The 22,597-nt window shown below is 33.0% G+C and overlaps 3 protein-coding genes across 3 annotated transcripts in view; all 3 read right to left on the reverse strand.

Annotated features, from left to right (window-relative positions):
• Positions 1–14,565, reverse strand: part of LOC143247876 (cytochrome P450 3A8-like) — a 47,131-nt gene extending 32,566 nt beyond the window's left edge. The window contains exons 1-7 of the mRNA XM_076496433.1: positions 14,418–14,565; positions 14,095–14,191; positions 11,518–11,570; positions 6,150–6,246; positions 5,488–5,604; positions 3,646–3,734; positions 249–390 (exon numbers count right to left, since the gene is read on the reverse strand). Coding sequence (XP_076352548.1) covers positions 249–390; positions 3,646–3,734; positions 5,488–5,604; positions 6,150–6,246; positions 11,518–11,570; positions 14,095–14,191; positions 14,418–14,491 — 669 coding nt within the window. The 5' untranslated portion in view covers positions 14,492–14,565. The remainder of the gene's footprint in view (positions 1–248; positions 391–3,645; positions 3,735–5,487; positions 5,605–6,149; positions 6,247–11,517; positions 11,571–14,094; positions 14,192–14,417) is intronic.
• The window catches only part of LOC143246580 (cytochrome P450 3A6-like), a 96,201-nt gene extending 77,149 nt beyond the window's left edge, over positions 1–19,052 (reverse strand). Inside the window, exon 1 of the mRNA XM_076493532.1 lies at positions 19,014–19,052. The gene's annotated coding sequence lies outside the window, so the exon portion shown is untranslated. The remainder of the gene's footprint in view (positions 1–19,013) is intronic.
• Positions 15,933–22,331, reverse strand: LOC143247947 (lithocholate 6-beta-hydroxylase-like). The gene is made up of 7 exons (XM_076496496.1): positions 22,267–22,331; positions 21,786–21,882; positions 20,399–20,515; positions 19,014–19,090; positions 16,817–16,962; positions 16,198–16,313; positions 15,933–16,046 (listed from the first exon to the last, which is right to left on the reverse strand). Exons 1-7 carry the CDS (start codon positions 22,329–22,331, stop codon positions 15,933–15,935), a joined length of 732 nt encoding a protein of 243 aa, XP_076352611.1.
• Positions 22,332–22,597: the final 266 nt, after the last annotated feature.

Here is a 22,597-nt window from a genome sequence, read left to right on the forward strand (position 1 = left end):
CCACTCTTAGATTACGAGTCGAACGACCTAACAAGCTCAGCCATGCCAAGCCCTTGGGTTACTCTTTAACCAGTGAATTGTGGGATTGATCGTTCACATTATAATGGCCCCCAAATCCAATACATCACTGCATTCTTACATGTTATCCGTGCCACTGAAGTGATTCTGATTCAGAAAGAGATCCTGTTTGAAAGCTGGGCATAACGCTATGTTAATTTTTTTTCAAACTATACCAACTGGCTACTCACGTGCAAGTAAAATCGCCATCTGTTAGCAGAATTAAAAGCTTCTTTGGCTTTAGTAAAAGCATTGTCATGGTTTCTGAGAGCATTTGTTTTAGTTCCAAAAGCGCAGCTGGCAATCACATCCATGGTGAATTTTCCAAAATAACTCAAAGGAAGAGAAAACACAAAAAACTTTAATTATTTGTGAATTTGAACTTTTTCAAGGCAAATAAATTAAAATGGTAATAAAAAAATATAAAAAGCTATTAAAGGTGTTTTTACCCCAAAAATTACATTTAACTGTTGTTATGATCCAAATATTTCTTAATACTCATTAATGTCTTTTATTTTTCTTATATTTGAACTTTTGTTTCAAAGAACTGATCAAACCAACTTAGTAAAATCACTCATTTGCAATTTAAAATACGAGAACTGGTAGAAAACCCGGGATTCAACCTAAAATTAAATACTATTTCAACTATGATTTACTTTCATCATTACCTAGTGAGTCTGTAGACTCGTGCTTGAGATATTGTAAGGCCTGTATGACCTTTTGAAAGAATTCTTCTTCTCTGTTGTTCGGTCCGTGATTACACTTCACGGGTTAGATCATTAATAATCTGAAATCTTTGGCATTTCAGACAGATTTGTAGGTTACCGAAAAAAAATTGTCACTTGAAGTTACAGCAAGTGAGTAAAAGAATAGTGTACGATATGGGGCATTGTATTCATAAGATTGCTCTTTGTGGTATCAAAGAGAACAATGTTCTGACGGAACAGCACATTCTCCTCTTGAAAACAACATTGTCCTAATGGAACATTACACCTATTTATCAGCATTCGTCTTCTATTATTTTATTTCTCTTAATAGTTGTTGATTTACCATATACAATAATCTACTATGAAAGATTTAGACATCTCCAAATAATCAACTACTAAAACGTTTGACATCCCAAAGAATTGATGACTTTACTTTCCTTGCAGAGAAGGTATATGAACTTGAGAGATTCCATTGCAAACTTTGAATTTTTCTATCTTGATTAAAGTATTGAACCCACGTTCAATCCACAGTTATAACACTAACGACAAAATAATGAAACGTTTTGAATAGAAATTAGTTTGACAGAACTCGGGTCCATCTTCGCTCTGACGATAACATTTCTGTAACCAAACTGGTACGAAACTTACTCATACCAGAAATGTCACTCAGAATGATCGGTCCAGGACTTTTCCAAATATTCACTTTCTCTGCTAATTTCTAAATGAAAATTCTTCTATCGTCAGCCACAGTTAATGGATTGATGTCTTTTTATAATCAGTCATAGATCATCAAGTTATTTGGGTCGTGTGTGTGTGTATAAACATATATAGTTTCAAACAATGTAATTTCAAGATCTATGGGGTTCTGTCTTAAACCTACTCATAATTATTGGGAAAAACGAGACATCTATTGTTCAACATTGCACAGCACTTGTGACTTCTGTAAATAAATCACTAAAACATTTCGATAAACATAAACTCTCCCAAAGGTGTTCTTCATTGTTTCCACTGTTATGGGAAACATTGTGAGGAAAATATAATGTTCAAAATCTTAAGGTTGTAAATAAATAATATTTATCTAAATGGTCAGTGTATTCTACAGTTTTGTTGCCATAGGTACCTATTCTAAATGTAGTTTAGCTTACGTACGTTCCTTAAACATTAAACCTAACCAAAGTACAAACAATCATTGTTTAATTAGAATAACAACTGAAAAATATTTGTTATTCCATATATTCATTTCAAGCTTTTCAAGTTGTTCATGTGTTAGTCGTTCCATAGTGTTGAACTGGTAGTCTAGAGACAAAAGCGGCTAGCTTTTGATACTGCAGAAAAACCCGAATCATATGGTAAGATTCCACAGACACATTTTAAAAGATACCTGAGAGAATGTGACAACGTTTTAAAAACAATATAAAAGAAGGTGGCTAACCAACCCCACCCCCAGTAAGTTACCCACTACATTGATCTTTGTACCCACAGTCAGGTTTTGTTTCAATTTTGTAAATAATAATAATAATAACAAAACATAATATATCAGTACAGTAAAAGTCAATAGTCGATGTAAAAGAATTACATACTATTAATTAAACACAAACTTAACGTTTAGATAGCTATTAATTGGGAACAAAAGAGGTGATTGTTTTCCTTATTTGTGAAGTATTAAGCACTGCATGTTACTTATGATTCTCAAACATGTATTAAAGAGAACATGCCAAACATTAACAGTGATTTGATGGCAGTTAGTGTTATGACAAACTAGAATAGCTTATAGGTGGTTGTGAGGTTTTTTTTAGTTTTAAGATACCAAAATATCACTTCTGAAATGTGTGTCACAATTTAGGAGTTACGGTGTTTATACAGTTAACATGGAGACGAGTTAGTATAGATTATATAGTAGTATTTGGATGTACATTAAGATGTTTAAACGTTGATCAACCATGTCACATCTTTAAACAAATGTCAAATGAGATGTATTCTACTACATTCGGTGCATACAAGTCTAAAAGAATTATGAGCGAAATGTATTCTTATAGTTCAAGGTTACTTTCTTGTCATATATTTAATATTATGTGCAGGGTATCAAAACTAAAATTCTAGAATCCTTTGCCTGATTACTTTCAGCTGAGCCACTAGATTAGATCGGGTATTTAGAATTTACAAAACAGTAACATACCTTGTTCGTAATGGAAATGAAAAATAAACAATAGGGATCAACTTGGGAAACCAAAACCATAGAGAAAAATACAAGTCGTATCATAGATGAGAATAAATGAATACATGGGTAAGTAGCAGATGTTCACACGTCCCAGAAAACTTTATGCGATATAATAAATAAAGATTTTCGTTTGAGAAAGTGACATAAGTCACAAGTAGAAAAGTTCCATTCACGTCACATCCATTCAACAGTTGCGTGCCTTGAAGAGATAGAGAAAAAACTGGTATTCAAGCTATTTTTGCAGGAACAATCCGTTTAAGTTTCTGGACTAAACATCTATACATTTGAGAGCGATCTGAATCTCTAAATGTGTACTTAAAACTGTCTTCCTACATAGATTATGCAAACCAATAAGAGGGGGATGGTGAGCTTAGGACATTAGAGCCTTTCTACTGAACGTATTAATGTGGAAACTTGTCTGCAAGGTTGCTATCGAGCGGTGTGGTTATTAGATAAAGCATTACAAAACCTGGTGACACGGATTGTATGGTGAATTTCGAAAACTTTTTTCATATAATGTATACAATCATTTGTATTTTTAAATGTATTCAAAACGGGTTTAAGTTTATTGTACAAAGCTGCACATTTTAACAAGTATAACACATGAAGATGAAGTAGAACCAATACAATATCTTCAGTAGATAGTTATCTCCAACATCTTACCCTTTACAGTCAATAGATTTTCCATCTTCTGCAGCCTTTAGAAAGTTTTCAGTTAATGTGTCAGCACACTCAAGCAGTAAACTTTGCATCTATAAAGAATCAAGTACAGTAAACCAAACAACTATATTTACGGTAATACATTTCTAATACTATTTATATCAAGTATAAACAACATCAAAGTTGTTTAACATTATTATAAGTTTAATAATTATCTTTCTTTGCCATTGTTACCTTCTAAGTTTCAAACAATAATAATACAACCTTATAACTTATCTTATAACTTAACCGGAATAATTTTTAATGGTGAAGTGGTAAAAGCTTTAAAAAGGGAAACTTTGACTGTTGTAAGTGACAAATCCAATATTTGATTTACACTATCATTACCAGTAACTACAATAGTTGTCACCCATATATACCAGAGTTTTAGTATTTACATCTTTCTAATTACATTTAACATACTTCACTCAAAACCACAAAGACAACATGCGCTAGCTGTCTTAATACTGAACTGATATACTAGTACCTGGACACACAGCTTTTACATACAGCTCTTGTTCCATTCTTATAAAAAATCTTTGTGATCAACTTTATAGCCGAGAATCAACGTTTTCTCAACGTTAAAACAAAACAAAAAAGGTAAAAATGTCATAAGAACAAGTAATATAAATTTACAATAAACAAATAATTATTTGTATTAAACATTTAAGTCCATTATATTTCTTTGCCTTACCTTTCTGGTAAATGCAAGTATTTATTTTGCGAGTTCTTCTAACAATTACAAAATGTCTTACTAGGTGGCGCTATAATTTAATAGTCCTTTTTGTCAGTTGACAGAACACCAGTCTTGAGTGTGGGGAATTGGGATATAATTCATTGCTGGGAAATATATAATGAAATAAATAGCGACTCTTTGTATTGGGCAGATGCCAAACATTTTTCCTGAGAGAAAGTTAGAGAAATGATGATGTTGTAATATGAAAGTTGTGCATAACAAATATGTTGGTTTACATAAAACAAGGATTGTTTGTTGACAAACACATACACACTCACTGGATCATCTGTTTTGTTCAAACTTTACAGATCGATCCTCTAACTCAATTCTGAAATAATATTTTCCCTATTTTACCAGAAATGTAAGACTAGAGGGATGACAGATAGTCGTCATAACACACCGCCAACGTCTGGGCTACACTTTTAGAAACGAATAGTGGGATTGACTGGAACACAGTAACGCCCTCATGACTGATAGGGCAAACATGTTTGAGGTGACAGGGATTCGAACTTGTAAACCTCAGATGACGAGTGTATTGCCTTAACCACGTCACCATGTTGGGCCCATACAGAAAAAAAAAATCTTTTCTCAACGAACAAACAAAGGTGAAATTATCAGCAAGTGTCTAGTTCAGCGTGATCTGCCTCTTCCGTCTTTCGTTCCGACCGGAAGACTTGTGAAACAACGTCCTTTTCATGGGTGCTACTTTTGTAAAATATTTCTCCAAGACTTCCTCTAAAAGAGTCATGCTGTACTAGACAGTTACTACCAATTTCATCTTTGTATATTCTTTATGAAAACTGGAGTTAAAATCAGTTATAAAATAAAACCCTTTAATGGTATGATGTTATACCTAAAACACTGTCAGCTATGTTGCTTAGTATCAAAAGGGGGCAAAATGCCTCTGTACTGGTGTCTAAGCAGGCGAGCAGGTTCTTTAGTAAGCAATAGCTGCGTTACGTAGTTGATAGGTGCCTTCAAATGGGTGTCTATCCTCTGGTGGATAGTTACAAAATAGGGACGGCGGTACCTAGTCTAAACAGTTTTGCCATAAATATAAGATACCATACCTTACGCATTTTCCCCGAAGTAAAAGCAGGTGTAATGATGGTTCGGACTCGCTTCCAGGAATCACCTTTTAAAGCGAAAAGCATGTTGTCTGCTATCGAGTGTCCAAAGTGAAAGTCCTAGTCCAAAAACAACACTGTGTATAGACAACATTGATATGGGTGTATAAAGGTAGTGAAAGCACTTGAAAGTCCGAAGGTTATTAATATACATCATTTAAGTTCTGCATTTTATGATAGTAGTTACTACATCTTCGAGTTAGCAAAGACAAACAAAGTGTGAAAGGAAATTAAATTTATATAAGTACGCCGCCTACAGGATACTTCTACACTTAATAAATGTATAACAATTTTAATAAAACAAAGAATTTAGAAAATAACTCCTAAGTGAAACAGCAGAAAAAGCATAGAAAAATAATGAATAATTTGTATTGAAAGAAATATTATAACTTTCATGTTATTATTATAAACATGATTTGTTGTTTTGTAAGACGAATTGTTTGATTTAACCTTCTTTCTACTTTAGTCAAGAACAGAAATTTGATGTTTTTAATGTAAATCAAATTGTTCAGCGAATGTATCACTATAATATAATATTGTTATTAAAATATGTATGGAATCATGTGTATGTTTATACAAGACTGAAATAAAACTATGTGACTTACTCTGTGATCTGTAAAAATGTGGAAATCTTTCACTAACATGGTCCTCAGTAAATGTGGTTCTGCAAGAGATAGAACTGGTTGTGTTCCCCCATAAAACCTGAAATGAAAAGTAAGATAATTCTATTAAATAATAGTAATGGATGATTATTAACCCTAAGACGGATTAAGATTGCATTTACAGGGTACTCACAGAAACATTTTGTTTGTTTGGTGTCCTAATGATGTCCAGCAAATAAATGTAAAATTATCCACAGGAAATATTATGTAGAGATGAAATAGAACTCTGACAGCCAAAGAAATAAAAAGGTGAAACAAACCAACCAAGACTAAAAAAACGAAACGAAATTTCTTGTTTCCTTTGTATAATGTTTAAGATTCACTTCTCAGTAGTCTGACGTCAAGAATAATCATTAACGTAATATTAATACTGCTTTAGACAATTATTATTATTTTAAAAAACTTCATTTAATGATATGATGTATAATAAGTCTTATTTCTGGGTGCACTAACTGGCTAATTAATTAAACATGATGTAATCTGATAACATTTATTTATACTTAAGTCGGTATAATAATTATGTTATTCAGAAATTCTAGTTAGTGCTTGCAGTAAAGACAGTTGTTTGGAACATTGTGTTATTGTAATTTATTGGTTGTCTACAAATGTAAATTTCACATGAAAAGACAGAAAAGCTCCAATAATACACGTTGGAGTATCTTATGTTAAAATCATTTCGATACGCGATTAAACAAATCAAGTTACAACAGCTGGAAGTTGAAATGAAATCAAACATATCGGTATTTTTAATTGGTTTTGTTCTGTTAACAAACTTTGGTCTTATTTTGGAAAGGATTTTATTTGACTTGGGTTGTTTGGAATTTATCAGAAAGCTACATGAGGGTTATGTAAATGAGCCCAGTTAAACTGATTCACGAAAACATTTTGCTTGCAAATATATTTGTATACAAAAATATATTTATATTGCCAAGTTTTGATAAATCAATTTCGTCAAGGACTAAGCTTCACAAGTGACAGTGTTTTCACTCGTGTATGTTCTGTGGTAGACCTATAGATATTTTTATCTTATCATATCGAAGGTTAAGTTTCAAATCATAATATTGGTGACATTTGTCGTGAGCTTATACACCGAGAGAGATAAGCCCTGAGTGATAAGGCCACATTTTTTTTCTATCAGAGTGTCAGTCAGGAGATCATCAACTGCTTGAAAAAATCATATTGTATTTCTTTTATCTCGTTTTTTGTTGATGTGTGAATGGAAAATATCAGTTATTTCATTGTTTGGGTGATATTTTTAAGTTTCATTCAAAAAAGCAATATTTTTCTTGGTAAAATAAAGAACTTAGGCTATTGCTCTTGTAATTTGAAATAAAGACGACTAACTTTGACCATTCGGGCGTTTAGCTCATTGTATAGAGACCAGGCAGAACAAAAAAGATATTTTAAGCTGTTGTTATTTGTTTCTATTTTTTTATTGTTGTTTGGTGTAAAGCTATACAAGAGGCTATTTGTGCTATGCTCACTCCAGTTATCAAAACCCGTCTTTTTGTGTTGAAAGCTCTCAAATCTACAGCTGAGCAACCGGTAGGGTACATTAAAATATATAAATCTACAATAAAAATACAATTATAACAAATAATGCATTAGGTATTCTTATTCCAGGATTTAAGAAATATTTTCAATATGAAAATTTTCCATCCTTTGTTGTTGTTTTTGTTATTTTGTAACAACTTTAATAGAAAATCACAACTCGCCATATTCCTGAAAATATAAATACAAAATAAACTTCATAAAGTAATGATTGAGTTTCAGTTTTGAATGTTATGGATACAAATCATAACCGTCCTTTTACTAAGGTGAGAGACAAGAGTTCTAGTCCATCTTAAGTTTGGTTATTACCTGAGGCAGACTATTATTTTTCTATATATTTATACTGATATGTGATCAGTAAGTGACAGTAATTGTTTACATAATATTGTAAATTGGTATACGATTACAGTATGCCGTATATCAACTAAATAATAATTTTCAATAATAACCAAACAAGTACCAAACGAATTGACTTCTGGGTGAAAGTTTGTTTGAAGACGTTGCGAAACGTTTATCTTTCAACAAGAGCGACTTCTGTAGATAAGTTAACCAGGACTTTCTTATCAAGTGTAACTACAAACTAATCCCTTGCTGCCCATTCCAACCTTATCTATTCACCATGTCCTGTAAAAAGAGTTATACGCTTACACTTTTGTGTTTCGTTTTAGGGGGTATACATGGATTTTGATTATAATGCAAAAGACAACTTGGAACAAATACAGTTCATGACACTATTATAAAATCTCGGAAATAATGAGACCCAGGAAACCCAGTTACTCAGGATTTTCTTGTTAAGTTCATTTCATCAAGAAAAAAGTTGTAATTTAGTATACGATTACAGTACGCCGTGTATCAACTGAGCAGTGATTTTCAAAAATATATTTAGTCCTTGACTGATCAGCAAACAATAATTGAACAAACAAAAACCAATATTTATTGTTATTTTTTGTTGGTGGTTCCCCAGTGATACAATGGAATGTCTGCGGACTTAAAACGCTACAAACCGGATACAGATAACCCTGGTGGGTGGAGCATAGATATCTCTTTTTGTTACTTTGTGCGTAAAAACAAACAGATAAATGTTTTATTAGAACCTCCGGTCGGAATTTCACGGATCTGTGTTTGAAAAGCACTGCTTCAAACAATGTTATAAAATGGTGCAACACCTGGCGTGTAGTTGTAACACTGCATAAATCACAAACAACTGTATTTCACAAATCGAAGAAATAATAAACAAAAGTTATTCCCAAACTTAACGCCCTTAAATTTTTGAGGATAAATTTTTAGCAAAAAATTAAATTTAAATTGTCTCTCTTCTAAAATGCTTAAAATAAATATGACAAAGATTAAACTATACTATTCCATATGATAACATGATAATGTGTAACAGTTAAAAACGCCTATATAACTTATTTTAGCATCAACAACTCAGAAACGTTAGGACAGCCTATTGACTCACATCTAACACTACCAACACACATCTCTATAAGGCTAGAGAACTCCAATCACATAACCTTTATGATATGTTTGTTTCTTTTGAATTTCGGGTAAAGCTATTCGAAGGCTATCTACTCTAGCCGTCCCTAATTTAGCAGTGTAAGACTAGATGGAAGGCAGCTAGTCATCACCACCTACCGCCAACTCTTGGGCTACTCTTTTACCAACGAATAGGGGGATTGACCGTCACATAATAACGACTCTACGGCTGAAAGGGCAAGCATGTTTGGTGCAACGGGGATTCGAACTCGTGACCCTCAGATTACGAGTCGAATACCTCAACACGCTTGGCCATGCCGGGCTCCCTAACCTTTATGAACATTTCTTTTTCAGATCCCAGGCCAAGAAGACTGCGACCATTCAACGAATAACAACATGCATATATTTTACCACAGACATTTATGTTTTCCAATGTTGTTGTTACTTTTGTTTTATTTCTCAGTGCCATCGTTAAATTTAGATTTTGTCATGAAGCTTGTCTTTATGTTATACTATAATATCATGGTAATAAATATATCATCTCGTTTTATTGCAATTTGGAGCTTTTTTGGAAAGGGCGGGTCTACTGGCTTCCTAACAGATGGTAGAGAATGCCTACGTTGTAATGAACCAGAATAAAAGAAAAATTAACAAACCACGAAGGTTGGTGAAGCCAGCCAGCTGATATATAAACACCCGTGGGGCAGCTCTACTGGACATATGTCATGGACAAACTAAAATGGTACAAGCTAATAATGAAGATGAAGAGATTGACAAAACAAAACATTTTTTTATCATGTTCCAACGTTTTGAAATGCATTTATTTCATCTGTAGCGAAATCCGTAAATAGTGTTACACAGATATTGTATTACCTGAAACTATAGTATAATTAATGACTCGTTAAATTTGTTATTACGTTAAGGGGTAAACTGAAACTTGTAGATATGATACCAAACAGTTCAGCTTTAAGTGTGCATAAATTTGTTCCACATGTAAAGACCTATGTAAGACGAGAAAAGTCTTTAGCGACGATCGAACGATGACTAACTTAAAGTTCAAGGTCTGAAGGTCCTGTAATGATGACAGAGGGATCGTTTATTGAAATATTATGATCCATCATTCCAGCATGTGAACGAAGCGATTTGTTTTCCCGATCACGAGTTCTTTGCCAGTGATGCGAAACGTCGTTCTTTCAACATGAGCGACTTCTGTAGATCAGTTAACGAGGACTTTCTACTCAAGTGGTACTCTAAACTAGGCACTTACTGCTCATTTCAACTTTATCTGTCCAACATAAAGGTTGGGCCTAAATCATCCATAAAATAATTAACAGTTTATGTTTGTTTGTTTGTTTTTATGGTGGTATCCATGGATTTTAATTCTAATGTAAGAAAGACCTTCGAATAAATACTTTTTGCTGAAGCTTTTATAAAATCTTGGAAACCCAGAAAACTAACCTCTGACCTCTAGAAGTAATGATAGCGGAATATAAGTGAGTAGTTTATTTTTTTGATGTATACAACGTTAAATTTAATTTGTTTTACATAAAAGCCAATGTTGTTTTAAAAACATTTTATGAACGTTGTAGAAGTCTCAGTGTTATTCCTTATTTTATCAACTATTAGAATAAGTAGCTGTGGTACCCATATCAACGACGGAAGTTATGTACAGTTATGATCAATGAAAAGATTACTTAAGACATGAAAAGCTTATATATACATAATAAAAAAAAAACCAAAAACGCCCATGAAAACAACAAAGCACAAAATATGAAACCGTAAATTTCCATGTATCTCCCTGTGGATCAATCAAACCTTTTTGCAAAATTTGGTGAAGATCCATCAAAAGGGGCGAAGTAGTGGTACAAAATCACATAAAAACATATAAAGGAAAAATTTCAAAATTGTGTGTATTTTTCCAAGAACATAACGAGCCTCCATGCCGACTTTGCTGAAGAGCTATGAACACCATTCGAAATATTTACATGGACGTACAACAGACGTTGTAAATATTATATTTATTTATTCACCGCTCGTGCATTAGATCCTAAGGCGATGTATTTATGATGTCATATATGCATCTTAAGAATGGAGAGACATAAAGTTATTTCTGATGGGAAACGGAGGCGAATAGGGAAAATAGTGACCCCTACAGCAAATCTACAGGCATATAGAATAAAGATTTCCGGAAACTGGGGGATTGCATATCGCGTAATAATTTTTTTTTCCAGTATCATATAAGCAGGAGTTCTGTTATAATATAATAAGTGATATGAAAACTTACCCGTGTAGTCGTCCATATTTCATATAATTCTCTTGTTCCACAATATGGAGAGGCTAAAAAATGAAACAATGATCTACTAGAAGTATTCAGCGTTCTCAAAAATAAAAATTTTTCATAAATCTAAATGAAAAGTGATTTACTTAAAACTAGTACATTCTGTTTTATATTATACAAATAACTTTAGCTTCTTAATAGAATTATTATTGATTCACAAAATAAAAACTGGAAATTTGAGAATTCAAATTTATTGTGTCAGTGTTATTACAATGTAAATAACTTTATGACAAACTTATAGTGTAGTGATTGCCAGATTCTTCCAACAGACAGACCCCGTCAATTTCCTCACATTATTGGAGGACCACCTTCCATTAAAATTAGTTTTTATGATGTGTGTATTTTACTTCCTCTACAGTTTGTGTCTATTTGTAAGAAATGAACAATGAAAATAAATATAAATTTGGGAAATTAAACATTAAAATTTACTATAACTTGAATGCGTGTATGTTTCTAAAAGCAAATCTACATCGGGCTATCTGTAGAGCCAACCGAGGGAAATCCAACCTCTGATTTTAACATCGTAAATCCGTAGACTTACCGTTGTACTAGCGAGAAGGTTAATGTGAAGGAAGATACTGTTATGTTGAAACCATCTTATGAATGTCTGTTTCAAATAAGATCCGGCTCCAACTTTATTTTATTTATATATTTCCACTTTATTTGGTCAGTCCAAACAGAAATCAACTGGCAACGGTGACAAGCACACAACAAATTTACATGATGAAATTAATATTAATTAAAATTATTAATTTGTGATTTACATATTTCACTATATTAGTTTGATAGTGTTTCAGTATTTATTGTATTCTATCAGTAATTAGTAATTTCATTAATTTATGAACGCAGTCCACAGTTTAGAAACCTCTGCTTCAGTTCAGATATGCACGTATTCACGTAAATATTTTACCATACATTTTATAATTAACACTAAACAACACAACACTACTCTCCTGAATTCATCCATAACTTTTAAGTCGGAGACTAAAAGTAAAACAGCTATTCAGCATCGATAACTGAAGGCCTACCCTTGTGAGAATAAATAGTTGGGTTTGACAGTTGCTCTTATAACGTGCCCAAAGTGATTAGTAACTTGTGTTTTTTTAATGGGAGAATTTATATATAAATATTATTTAAAACAAATTGACACAACTATTCTTCTCCCAATATCATAACGAGATAACATGAGAGTGATGTTAAATACTTAAAATTAACATTCAATTTTCTATAATCTACCTATTTTTATAGCTTATTGATTCTTTGACCTACATTTCCCGTGAACCGACATGAGGGCTATCTGCGCTGGTCGTCCATAATTTAGCAGTGTAATACTAGAGAAAAAGCAGTTAGTCATTACCTCCGACAGCCAACTCTTAGGCTACTATTTTGCCACCGAGAAGTGGGATTGATTTCACATTATTACGCCCCCGCGGCTGAAAGGGCGAGCATGTTTGGTATAGTGGGGATTCGAACCCGCGATCCTGAGAGTTGGCGGTGGGTGTCGATGACTAGCTGCCTTCCCTCTAGCCTTACACTACCAATTAGGTACGACTTGTGCAGCTAGCCATCGTGTTGCTTTGCGATAAATAGAAACAAGCAATCAAAACAATTTTGTCTTACTTTTTACGAAATATATTTTCTTGTTTTTACACGTCAGTTTATTGTGAAATATAGGATCATAGATTTAAACAAAGGAAACTGAACATCATTTGTAATATAAACACAAACACGAATTCTGTCAGAAAACCATTAATTCTAATGACAGAAATAACATTTTAAACAAAGTTCATTCTTGTAATTTATATCAAACCAGTGCGTTACATCTACTCTACTAATGATCTCCTTTAAAACGTCACAGTTTATTTTCAAACCAGAGACGCTTACGATAGAAGTTGTCTTAATGTCTTTAACAGAAAGCTTGATTTGTTTTTTTTTATTCCTTTTCTATAAAAGGAACTTCAAGTGTTCGTCACCACTGTAGACACTGTAGTGCAAAAGAACCAAAAACAATAAATCCGGTTCCATATTTGGTTTCAATGACATTAAAATCCAACTTATAAGACTCATCTTTTGTACACACATCCGGTTTCCCTGTAATATAAATAAAATAACCCATGGCCACTCCTTGTGTGCTTGCGTGTTTTAGTGCAAGAACGTTAATCAATATAGCAGTGCAGAGTTATGTAACGGTTTGTATACTTGATAAGTTACTAAACATTTACAGATAAAACTGATACTAGGGTGCTGGTTAATTTGAATTTTCATACACCTATTGTTGCCTCTAAATGGACTGAAGTGATAAAATACTGGTTTCAGTTTTAAACTGGAAACATAATAAACGTTTGAAATACCTACGGACTAATTAAAAAATAAACCTCAACAAAAAATACATTTGACGAGATACCATTTTTGAACAGTGTTTCAGTCCTTGCAAGAGATTATTTCACCAACATCCCAATGTACAACTTTACACATTACAGCAAGTTAACCAGTTACAACTTGTTGTCACATGTTTCTACTTACCGTTTTGTACCCTTTCCATAAATTCTCCAAAGGAAATTTTGTTTCAACAGTAGGAATTCCTTTTGATTCCCAAAAGCCATAGTTCCTGGTGAGATAGCTAGATAATAAGATATAAAAGAAACTAACTAACCATCTACAGACACTGATTTTTAGAACCAGAAGTGTATACACTAACCTTTACTTCGTAAACCTGCCGACATTTAAAATATATTACTCAGATATAACTTTGTTTTATTTTAATTTATAAAACTTTGTTTAAAACGATAGTATACAGCTGTTGAATTCACGCTTCAACATAAGTTATATAGAAACTGTTTATTCACCTATAAAGTCCGGTGATTACTGCAACAGCGCAAAGAAACCAAGGCAGGATGGATGGTAACGCAGGTAGATCCATAGTTAGACAGGTTTCTAATCAACAACATAAAGAGCAGACTGATAAAGAAACATACCTCGTGTACACGTATGTATAAACACATACATTCTATACCAGGATCTAAAGTCAAGATCAATGCGCATCGCCTAAGAAGTGATAACGTCACACAGGCGTTGATGAGCTCGTATATTATTGGTTCACACATGTTACTTTGTTTGTGATTTCGAAATATGGGATAATATATTTTTAGTTTTATTTAATAATTCCTCGTCAAGAGAAACTACAGAAGTGTGTGTGTTTTTCTCATAACAAAGCCACATCAGGGTATCTGCTGAGACCTTCGAAGGGAAACTAACCACTGATTTTAGCAGACTTACCGCTGTACTCGAGACTACTACATAAATGATTGATGGAACAAAGCCTATGAAGAACAATAGAAAGTGTGTATTATTATACGTATACACACAAACACACGCATGCAGATATAAACTGAATATTGGTTTGATTAGTTTTCAGTTTTGCGTAAAACTACACAAGACTTATTTGCTGTAGTCATTTGTAATTTAGTAGAAACATTAGCCAACTCTTAAACTATTGTTTTATCAACGAATATTGGGACTGCCCATCACGTTTCACACTAATAAAAGTGTGAACATGTACGGTGACGGAGATCCGAACCTATGACCTACAAGTTGCGAGTCGAGCTTCCTTTCAACCAAGCCACGCTAGGCCACCTAATTTAACGTTTCTTTAAAGACACTAGAACAAGTACATCTGGTACATTATCACAATGTGGTAATAAAACAGTTATATTATATTATAAGGCAGTTCGTCAATATTTATTTTTATATCAGTATTCCTTTATTATACATTCTCGTGTCTGAACGTAACGATAATATTTCTGTTAGTCATCATAAGGGTCTGGCATGGCCAAGCGCGTAAGGCGTGCGACTCGTAATTCAAGGGTCGCGAGTTCACGCCAAACATGCTCGCCTTCCCAGCCGTGGGGGCGTTATAAGTGTCCGTCAATCCCAGTATTCGTTGGTAAAAGAGTAGCCTAAGAGTTGGCGGTGGGTGGTGATGACTAGCTGCCTTCCCTCTAGTCTTACACTGCTAAATTAGGGACGGCTAGCCCAGATAGCCCTCGAGTAGCTTTGTGCAAAATTCCAAAACTATCTTCACTCCACGTAAAATTTACTTCGTGGTTCGGATGCTCGAAGACTACCATATACAAATTGTCACTATTCAAACCAAACTCTCACAAATAAGTCTACTTCTTTTAACTTGTTTCCGGTTTATTTCATTTCACACAGGATTCAAGAAGGTTTGTAAGAATTTAAACATATCTTTGATCTGTTGTCATAAAAGTTTATATTATTTTCTCTTCCTCAATATAAAAAAAACACACAAAAACCCATGTAATTTTTCTCACATTTATTCTGTAACTTGTTGTTGAAGAATTTTAGTTTTCTTCTTCGTATCCATAATTGTTGAGATTTCTAAGGTCCTCTTTGGAGTTTTGCAGCTTGTTGTCCATGGTCTCTAAAAGCAACTGCAGGAAGTCTATTCGCTTTGTCTGAAATCATCGGAAACCTTTCGTTATTGAAGAAAAACATGTGACATTAATAACTAATGTTGAATAAAAGAAAATTTTTGTTATTATTATTTTAAAACACATTATAATACTATTACACGCCCCTACAAACCAGATATTAAATATTAATTACCTCAGGACTGTGTTTACGTTGGTCAATTATCTTGGGAGTCAACTCCATAAAAAACTCCAGACCTGATGGGTCAATCACGGGAATTTTAAACAGTTTCATGATGCTAGGGAAGGCAACTTAAAGAAAAAAGGTAATTTTTAGAATGTTATTGTGTAACTTAGACAATATATTATTTTAATATATTTCAAAATATACATGAACTTTTTATAACAGTTCTATTTAACAATTAAAAATATTTCTCTAGTAGGTTTTGAGTATTACTTGGTAAGGATTTTGAATATCGAAGGGAGTGTTGCACATTTCAGAAAATTGCAAATTTCCGGAACACGATGAAATGTGTTGTTTGTTTTCAGGCCAGTAAATGTTAAATAGAAGTGGAAGACTAGAAGAAAGGCAGCTAATCATCACAACCCATCGCCAACTCTTGGGCTACTCTTTTACCAACGAATAATGGGATTGACCTTTCACATTATAATGGCTGCCAAGTCCAATAACTCACGGCATTTTTACATGCTATCCGTGCGACTTATGTGATTCTGATTGAGAAAGAGATCCTGTTTGAAAGCTATGCATAACACAAAGTTAATTCTTACTCAAACAACACCAACACGCAACTCACATGCAAGTAAAAGACACCATCTGTTGGCAGAACTAAAAGCTTTTTTGGCAAATTGAGTAAAAGCATTGTCAGGGTTTCTTAGAGCATTTGTTTTAGTTTCGAAAGCACAGCTGGCAATCACATCCATGGTGAATGCACCAAAATAACTGGATGAAAAAAAAAACACAAAAAACTTTAATTACTTGTGAATATAAACTTTTCAAGACAAATAAATGAAAAATGCTAATAAGCAAAACAAAAGAAGCTGTTGAAGCTGTGTTTACCCCAAAATTACCTTTCACAGCCGGTAAGATCAACATATGACGTAGTAATCAGTAATGTCTCTCATTTTTCTTCTATTAGAACTTTTGTCTGAAAGAACTAATCAAAACAATCATTAATTTGCAATTTAAAATACGAGGACTTTTCGAAAAACTCGGGATCCAACATAAAAATTATTTTCTATTTCATATATGATTAATTTTCAACATAACCTATTGAGTCTGTAGACTCGTACGAAAGATGCTTTAAGGTCTGTATGTCCTTTTGAAAGAATTTGTCGTCGACCCGTGATTTAACGTATCAGATCATTAATAATCTGAAATCTTTGGCATTTCAGACAGATTTTAACGTTACCAAAGAGTAAAATGTCACTTGAAGCTACATTCGGTGAGTAAAAGAATAGTGTACGATATGGAGCATTGTATTCATAAGATTGCTCTTTGTGGTATCGAAGAGAACAATGTTCTGACGGAACAGCACATTCTCCTCTTGGAAAACAACATTGTCCTAATGGAACATTACACCTATTTATCACCAATCGTCTTCTATTATTTTATTTCTCTTAATAGTTGTTGATTTACCATATACAATAATCTACTATGAAAGATTTAGACATCTCCAAATAATCAACTACTAAAACGTTTGACATCCCAAAGAATTGATTACATTACCTTCATTGCAGAGAAGGTAGATGAACTTGAAGGACTCCATTCCAAAATTTAAATTTTTCTATCTGGATTAAAGTATTGAACCCACGTTTAATCCACAGTTATAACACTAACGACAAAATGATGAAACGTTTTGAATAGAAATTGAATAGAAACAAAACATAATTTTTCAGTATAGTGAAAGTCTATCGTCGAAGTAAGGGAATTGGATATGCATATTACATAATTTTAATTAAACACAAACTTAACGTTTCGATTACCATTAATTGGGAAGAAAAGAGGTGATTGTTTTTTTTATTTGTGAAGTTAAATTATTAAGCACTGCATATTATTATGAATCTCAAACATGTGTTATAAATAACATGTCAAAAATTAATAGTGACTTGACGGTAGTTAGTGTTATGACAAACTCGTGTAGCTCAGAGGTGGCTGTGTTTTTTTAATTTTAAGATACTAAATTGTCACTTCTGAATTGTATGTCACAATTTCGGAGTTATGGTGTTTATACAGTTTACATGGAGACAAGTTATTACAGATTATATTGTGGTATTTGGATGTACATTAAGATGTTTAAACGTTGATCAACCATGTCACATCTTTAAACAAATGCCAAATGAGATGTATTCTACTACATTCGGTGCATACAAGTCCAAAAGAATTATGAGCTAAATGCTTTGTTATAGTTCAAAGTTACTTTCTTGTCATATATTTAATATTATGTGCAGGGTATCAAAACTAAAATTCTAGAATCCTATGCCTGTTTACTTTTAACTGAGCCGCAAGACTAGATCGGGTATTTAGAATTTACAAAACAGTAATATACCTTGTTCGTAATGGAAATGAAAAATAAAACATGAGGAACAATTCGTTTAAATTACTAGACGAAACATCTATACATTTCGGAATCTTGAAAGGTGTACTTAAAATTCTTCTCCTACATGCATTATGCAAAGCAATTAGAGAGGAGTATTAAGCTTAGGACATGACAGCCTTACTACTGAACGTATTATTGTGGAAACTTGTCTCCAAGGTTGCTATCGAGCGGTGTGGTTATTAGATAAAGCATCACAAGACTTGATGACCTGGTATGTTTGGTGATTTTCCAAAACTGTTTTCGTATAATATACACAATCATTTGTATGTTTAAATGTATACAAACAGAGTTAAATTTTGTGTTAAAAATGTGTACATTTTAACAATTATAACACATGAAGATAAATTACAAACATTACAAAATCTTCAGTAGATAGTTATCTCCGTCATCTTACCCATTACAGTCAACAGCTTTCCCATCTTCTGTAATCTTTAGAAAGATTCCAGCTAATGTGTCAGCACACTCAAGAACCTAACTTTGCATCTATAAAGAAACAAATACGGTAAAGATATGGTTGGTGGAAAAGTAATAGCGATGTTTTTTGGTTTCTTTTCACTTTGACAAAAACAAAAAATGTAAAAATTGTCATTAGAACAAATAATTTGTTTTAAAAAATCAAGACCATTATATTTTTATGGCCTTACCTTTCGACTAGTACTTCTAGCAATTAAAAAAGGTATTACCAGGTGGCGCTATAGCTTAATAGCCCTTTGTATCAGTTGTTTGAACTCTAGTCTTCAGTGTCAGGTCTAGGGATAAATTTCAATGCCAGGAAATATATAACAAAATAAAAATTGCTTCCTTTATTTGGCAGATGCCAAACGCATTTCCTGAGGGCAATGCTATAGAAATTTTGATATAATATGAAAGTAGTGCATAACAAATATGTTAGTTAAAATAAAATAAAGTTTGTTTGTTGCAAAGCACATACACACTAATTGGATCACCTGTCCTGTTCAAACCTTACAGATCGATCCTTTAACTCCATATTGAAATAATATTTTCCCTATTTTACCAGAAGTGTAACACAAGAGGGAAGACAGATAATCGTCATAACACACCGTCAACGCCTGGGTTACACTTTTACGAATAGTGGGATTGACTGGAACTTAATAACACCCTCATCACTGATAGAGCAAACATGTTTGAGGAAACAGGAATTCGAACTCCTGACACTTTGATCACGAGTCTGGTGCCTTAACCACCAAGTGGAGCTCATACTGAAAATAATTCTTTTGTGACGAACAACCAAAAATGAAATTGTCAGCAAGTGTCTTCTTCAGCGTGATCTCTCTCTTTTCTGTCTTTAATACAGACCAGAAGACTTGTGAAACAACGTCCTTTTCATAGGTGCTACTTCTACAAAATATTTCTCCAATACTTCCACCATAAGAGTCACGATGTACTAGACAGTTACTACCAATTTTGTCTTTGTTTATTCTTTATGAAGACTGGGCGTAAAATCAGTGGTAAAATAAAACACTTGTAATGATATAATGTAACACCTAAAACACTATCGGCTATGTTGATTGATGTCAAAACAAGACAAAATGCCTCTGTACTGGTATCGAAGCAGGTAAGCTGGTCCGAGTATCTCTAATAATAAAATAAATATTTCCCACTCTATAAGCTATAGCTGCGTTATAAGAAAGGCAGTCAATTCCTTAACGTAGATGATAAGTGCTTCTAAACGGCTGTCTTCCTTCTGGTGGGTAGGTCCAAAATAGGAACAGAGGTACCTAGTCTAAACAGTTTTTCCATAAATATAAGATACCATACCTTACGCATTTTCCCCGAAGTGAAAGCAGGTGTAACGATGGTTCGGACTCGCTTCCAGGAATTTGCTTTTAAAGCGAAAAGCATGTTGTCTGCTATCGAGTGTCCGAAGTGAAATTGCTATTCCAAAAAGACAAAAACAACACTGTGTATAGACAATATTGATATGGGTGTAAAAAGCACTTGAAAGTCCGTAAGTTATTAATATATATCATTTATGTTCTGCATTTTATTATAGTACTCACAACATCTGCTAGTTAACAAAGGCTAACAAAGTTCCAGCCACAATTCTAAATTAAAGATTGTTTTGTTAAGAACGATATCTGATGTAAACAAATCACAGTTGTCCACGGACAAGTTCTTCAATGCAACACCACACGAGTTTTGTGTCAGATAGTTGGTTAAATATGGTCATATAAACTGATATTCTAGTGGAGTAAGATGATCTACAGATATTTTGTCAATCTCTAATGTCCAAGACAGACTTTACGTTCCTTCGCAGAAGTTTGTAACTTTTCATAGCGAGAGATCATGGTTATCATAATTATTTCAAAGGACATAACGGGAAATGGAACATCGTTCTGAAAATGTACGACTGATTTTATTACATTGTTTGTACGTATCAGCTGACCCATTAATAACTTATAGGAAGAAAGCTGTATATATTAACTTGTCAAATAATGCAATGTTACCACAGAATTTATGTAACTAACATACATACAACAACTTAACTTTTGAAAACCGGAATACCATTAAAACGTTTTAAATTTTGTACGGTCTCTATTTCATTTCCTGACCAGCAGCGAAATAATATTTTCCTGTTTAACAGATGGCGTTAAATGCCCTCATTCTTTGCTATGCTTAAAAATTTTCACAGTAATCAATAGCAATCTTCAGTCAATTATGTATCTTAAAAATATTGTAAGTTTGCTTGTGTCATAATATGAAGTAAATGAAAAAGAGATTTACAATTGCTTAGGAACTGATTTCAAAAGTTTATAAAATTTGTAAAAACAGCAAAATTTATGAGTTCGTCTGTTACGGAATTTCTTATGAAAATTTGAAAAGTTAACTATGTAAAATATTCTTACTTTGTATTTATTCTTATTTTCACTAATTGGTTATTGCGATATCTTGCAATATATGTATGTGTGAAAAGAAATATTATAATTTTCACATTATTATTATAAACATGATTTGTTGTTTTGTAAGACGAATTATTTGTTTGTTTTATCTTCTTTCTACTTTTGTCAAGAACAAAAATTTGTTGTTTTGAATGTAAATCCAAATTATTCAGTGAATGTATCACTATAATATAATATTGTTATTAAAATCAGTATTGAATCGTGTGTATGTTTATACAAGATTGAAATAAAACTATGTGACTTACTCTTCGGTCTGTGAAAATGTGGAAATATTTTACTAACATGGTCTTCAGTAAATGTGGTTCTGCAAGAGATAGAACTGGTTGTGTTTCATCATAGAACCTGAAATGAAAAGTAAGATTCTTCTATTAAATAATACTAATGGATGATTATTAACCCTAAAACGAATTAAGATTGCATTTACAGGGCACTCACAAAAAGATTTGGTTTGTTTGGTGTCACAATGATGTCCAGCAAATAAATTTAAAATTATCCACAGGAACAGAAGATTCGGAAATATTATGTAGAAATGAAATTGAATGTTGACAGAGAAAGAAATGAAAAGGTAAAACAAACCAACCATGACTCAAGAAACGAAACTAAATCTCTTATTCCCTTTTTATTCTGTTTATGATTTACTTTTCAGTGCCCCCCAGTGGATCCGCGGTACGTCTGTGAACGTTAAAAACCGGGTTTCTCTACCCGTTGCAGAAAGAGTAGTCTGACCTCAAGAAAGTTGTCGGAACTGGGGAACTTCCTACCACTGGGCACGAGACAGACACAAAGAACATGATTTACGGTTCAAATTAAGATAAAAATGTTAAATTTGTTATCACAATACAATGCTGCATACGTCATCGATTGTTTCAAATAGCATTTAAAGAGGTAAAAACCACTTTGTATAATAAGGGCAGTGGAATAGTGAATTCAACAGGTCATTGGGGTCACCATGACACTACCAGTCGTTAAAGCATCAAATTACTTTAATAACCGACATTCTTTGTGAAGAATAATCATTTACTGTAATATTAATACTCCTTTAGACAATTATTATTTT

Source organism: Tachypleus tridentatus, chromosome 3 (assembly GCF_004210375.1).
Source record: "Tachypleus tridentatus isolate NWPU-2018 chromosome 3, ASM421037v1, whole genome shotgun sequence".
Classification (NCBI taxonomy): domain Eukaryota; kingdom Metazoa; phylum Arthropoda; class Merostomata; order Xiphosura; family Limulidae; genus Tachypleus; species Tachypleus tridentatus.

Excerpts from the sequence above, each read along its gene's own strand:
- LOC143247947 (XM_076496496.1), bottom strand. The coding sequence starts at position 22,331 with ATGTTCTTTGTGTCTGTCTCGTGCCCAGTGGTAGGAAGTTCCCCAGTT. Across the intron at positions 16,963-19,013 it reads AAAGCTGTTGACTGTAATGG|TTATTTTGGTGCATTCACCA; the intron begins GTAAGATGACGG and ends TTTTTCATCCAG. Across the intron at positions 16,314-16,816 it reads ATGGTGTCTTTTACTTGCAT|TTGCCTTCCCTAGCATCATG; the intron begins GTGAGTTGCGTG and ends TTTTTCTTTAAG.